At 39.3% G+C, this 4,050-nt stretch overlaps 1 protein-coding gene across 10 annotated transcripts in view; it reads right to left on the bottom strand.

Moving 5' to 3' along the window:
- The window catches only part of LOC107687112 (1-phosphatidylinositol 4,5-bisphosphate phosphodiesterase eta-2-like), a 137,246-nt gene that overhangs the window by 30,887 nt on the left and 102,309 nt on the right, over positions 1–4,050 (bottom strand). For 8 of the 10 annotated variants that reach the window (XM_016484312.1, XM_016484310.1, XM_016484309.1 and 5 more), the window contains 2 exons: positions 2,832–3,002; positions 998–1,091 (listed from right to left, as the gene is read on the bottom strand). In XM_016484312.1, the coding sequence (XP_016339798.1) occupies positions 998–1,091; positions 2,832–3,002 (265 nt within the window). The other 2 variants (XM_016484317.1, XM_016484316.1) reach the window with 2 other exon arrangements.

Below are 4,050 nucleotides of genomic sequence, written 5' to 3'. Positions count from 1 at the left end.
CCCCGCTCCCCCCACACACACACACACACACACACACACACACGACACGTTACTCTGTGTTGTGCAAAACTCCGCATTTGAACAGTCAATAGCAAATACTTAAACTAATAACAAAACATACTTACAGTCGCTGATTCAGAAGCGCCAGGTTGTCATAGCAAAGTCGGAATTTACCCTTTTTTTTTTCTTTTTTTTTTTAGATAGCCTTTGTGCACTGCCAGCCTTGTACTCTTCTAGGTTCAAAAAACTGTCATCCATAAATGGATGCACAGCGTTGCACAAATTGGAACATCTGGGTTGTGCTGTTCTGTTGTAAATAAATCTTAACCAATGATTCCTAATTGCATCTACTTCCGGAAGGCCAAATAAAGTGCTTTTGCTTTCACACTGAAACACAGCGTCTCCCTGACATGGCTGCATCAACACGACTGCTGTTCCTGAAACCACGCCTTCTTTCTTTGCGTGCACATTTGGGCGGCATTATGCTAATATTTCCACATAGTGACGTAGGTATGTGGGGGCGTGTTAGAACGAGCCGTTTTAGGTAGGCGTGGCTGACTCTTAACTTTTATAAAGAATATCTCTTTGGATTTGAGACTTTAGTCTTTGCAACTTTACAGATCTTCTTTATGCACCAAGAGCTTGTAACACTCCAAAGAGAAAGGAAAACTTGAAATCGCATCATATGACCCCTTTAAGTCATTGTTTCAGAAACACTTGCGCAGAGTTAACCAATTTTCTGTAACTCAGTGCCAAAGTAATAAAACACAACATATAGTGCAATAAATGAACAGTAATGTTTGTAAAAATGAAGATATTAAAAACTTTGCTAGATTTATGATGTTAATAACTGTGGAAACGTGCCATCACAGTCCATGAAAAGGATTCATTGCATGGATTTCTACTGACAGTAAATGTGATCGCACCATGTGAAGTCCCTGGACCTCTTATAAAGGAAACCTTCAGCAAATACATTTCAGAAATAAGAAGTGCATACCGTCAATACCCAGGACACCCAGAGTCTGGTTTTCAGGACAAGGCTCAAACTTGGCCACAATTTCGAGGCAGTGCTCCTTTGAGACATTTGTCATCTGAAACACAAACAAACAGTAAAGAAAGATGAACAGGTGAACGATTAAACACTTACAATGCATTCAAAACTGCTACTATACAGCCATCTAATTAAATCAAAGCTACATTTTTACTCATATTACATACGAAATATGTGATAAATAAGACCACGGCGAGCCATGCTCACACAGCTAGCCCATCTCTGCTCTGGAGTCTGATTGTGACGCCTAACAGCTGGTGTTTAAATGGACTGATTAGTCAATGAGATTCCCATCCATGCCAGTCAGTGTCAGATCTTTCCTCCAGCTAATGCAACGGGGGACGGCGGGATCCTGCCAGCTGAGGATACCGGATCGCAGTAAACCGTGCAGTGCATCAACACTCTCATTGATGATTAGCTGCATTGTTCTCAGCTCTGTTTTTCTCAGTCCATTAAGAAAGTACCGATGGCGTTTGATGAGGGCCACTGCTGGTAACTACTTGAAACAAATGCGACTGAAGTGTGATCATGAAGAAAATGGTCACTCTGAGTGGTACCATTTGCTTGAAATGCTTATTTTCTCATTCTATGTAGCTCGTGGTGGGCTTTTTGTGTTTTTAATTTCAATTCGACTGCAATTCGAATGCTAGTGCTTTATAATGCTGCATTTCAACTTGTAATGAGATTTTAATGAGCACCTGAAACATTATATCAGCGTTCTGTCAACCACTTCCTTGAAACAGCACTTGAATCAAACATCACGTGGATTTATGATTTGCCAGTCTGAAGTAATATGAAAATTTACCACTAGAGGTGATTTTGCAAAGGAGGTTACATAGGTTAATGAACAGCAGCATAACATTCACACTTGTTAACATATCAATTCACTTGAGACGACTGTAAGTTCATTGTGATTTCATTTTAAATCACAAATCAGTTTAGAGTCCAGAGGCATCTTTCAAAATATGTGCATATAATCATAATAAATGTTAACATACAATAATTTCCTAGTTGCTTTTATAAATAATTTATAAAACTGAAAAATGTTAATGGTTAGTTGATGCATAACATTTCCATGAGCATTTTTATCACCTCTTCACCTTCACTGCTGCGGTGTGAATTTTGATTAAAAGCACAAATTGTCCATGTAATCCCTCAATGTCGGCAAATGTGGAGGAGCTGAGAACGAATGTAAAGTATATGTGAAAAAATTACTCGCGCTTAATGTGCGGTCAACTCTCTTCTCATGAACCAGTGTTCATTTTTTAACCGTTAATAATCACTTGATTCCTCAGTTGACAACATGTAGATGCACACCATTTCCCGAAGGTCCAAATTTATTCCAAAAAGAGCTTTACATGCCTCATGTCTAAATATTTATGTGTAAACAAGGTCACTCATTCATGAAATTCATAAACACTGCAAGTGTATATTTCATTTTTCAGTGTGAATGTCCTGTTAAATGTAGTCTTAGTGTTTCAGGCGACTAATAAAAATTCAAATAAAGCTTAAGCTGCCGCCCTTAGCAAAGCTTTATTGAATTCTTTGCCGTTCTTCAAAACCATGAACGAGGAGATCTGAGAGTGTGTGAGGACAGTCTTTCCAAAATGCTGGGGAAAGCGCCTATTGTCACATTAGCATGCAAATGACACATCGTATTTTCATCAAGTTTATCAAATGATGTGCCCGAGTTAAAAAGGAGGACATGAAAACAACATGCTTCACGGTATCTGCCGCCAATTTATCATACAGTGGATTTGACCCACAAAACACACCTCACCTTTTGTTCAGTCTCGAGGAAGCGTTTGAGGTCATCTGTGTCCAGGTGGTCTTTATGGTTGCTGTAGGTGAGCATCAGCAGGTACAGATCGCGCCGCGTTGACATCATCTTATAGAAAGAGCAGAACTCCTCAAATCCCAAAGTGCCCTGGTTGTCATCAGTGTCTGCCTCCTAAAGATCAGTGATGGAGAAAGACTGAGATTGAGATCAGTGAGATGGAAAACTCCAAAGAGTGTTATTAGGTCCTTAAATGATCAATTAAGAATTTGCCTCCGCCCCCCCCCCAAAAAAAAAAAAAAGTACAAATAACATGAAAAATTAAGGTAAAGCAAATAGTTTGCCTTTGCATGAAAGTCATTAATTGGGTGATGTAGTAATGTTTTATACGGCTAGTTTTCTCGGGTCATAAAACACTGTGTCACTGAGGTAGACATTCAAAGGCTTTTCTGGAACACAAAACAAGAAGTTTAGCAGAATGTCCATGCTGCACTTTTTCATACAACAAAAGCATAAAAAGTCCAAGAGCTATAAGCTCCAAAAAAAAAAAAAAGAAAGGTAAAATCACCGTAAAGGAAACCTTTAAAGTAGCCTACACTGTAAAAAAAAATCCGTAAAATTTACGGTAAAAAACTGGCAGCTGTGGTTGCCGGAATTGTACTGTAAAAAATACGGTAGCAACGTTTTAGGTTTTACGGTTTAACTTAAATTTACAGTTAAATACCGTAATTTCATTAACTGATATAATGTTAAAGGGGTCATATGATGCTTTTTTAAAGATCATTATTTTGTGTATTTGGTGTAACAGAATATGTTGACATGCTTTAATGTTCAAAAAACACATTATTTTTCAAATACTGTACATTATTGTAGGTCCTCTATGCCCCGCCTCTCTCAAACGCTTCTTTTTCTACAAAGTCCCTCCTTCCGACAAGCGCAGTCTGCTCTGATTGGCCAGCTGACCCAGTGCATTGTGATTGGCCGAACACCGCAAGCACTCGTCGGAAATGTAACACCCCTTACCATAATCGCAAGCTTCAGCTTTCAAAATAAATGTAAAGACAGAGCCCGAAAGGGGAACAGAGTCGCGTGACAGACACAGTGATGAAGCTGGTATGTGTTTGTGATGTGATCCCCCTTCTCTCTCTCTCGCTCTCTCTCTCTCGCGTGCTCTTTCTCTCTCTCTCTCTCTCTCTCGCTCTCTCTTTCTCTCTCTCTCTCT

The sequence above is a fragment of the Sinocyclocheilus anshuiensis genome, unplaced genomic scaffold (genome assembly GCF_001515605.1).
Source record: "Sinocyclocheilus anshuiensis isolate Anshui unplaced genomic scaffold, SAMN03320099.WGS_v1.1 scaffold1203, whole genome shotgun sequence".
Classification (NCBI taxonomy): domain Eukaryota; kingdom Metazoa; phylum Chordata; class Actinopteri; order Cypriniformes; family Cyprinidae; genus Sinocyclocheilus; species Sinocyclocheilus anshuiensis.
The sequence above is the reverse complement of the archived record's forward strand: the minus strand, read 5'-3'. Positions and strand labels throughout refer to the sequence as shown.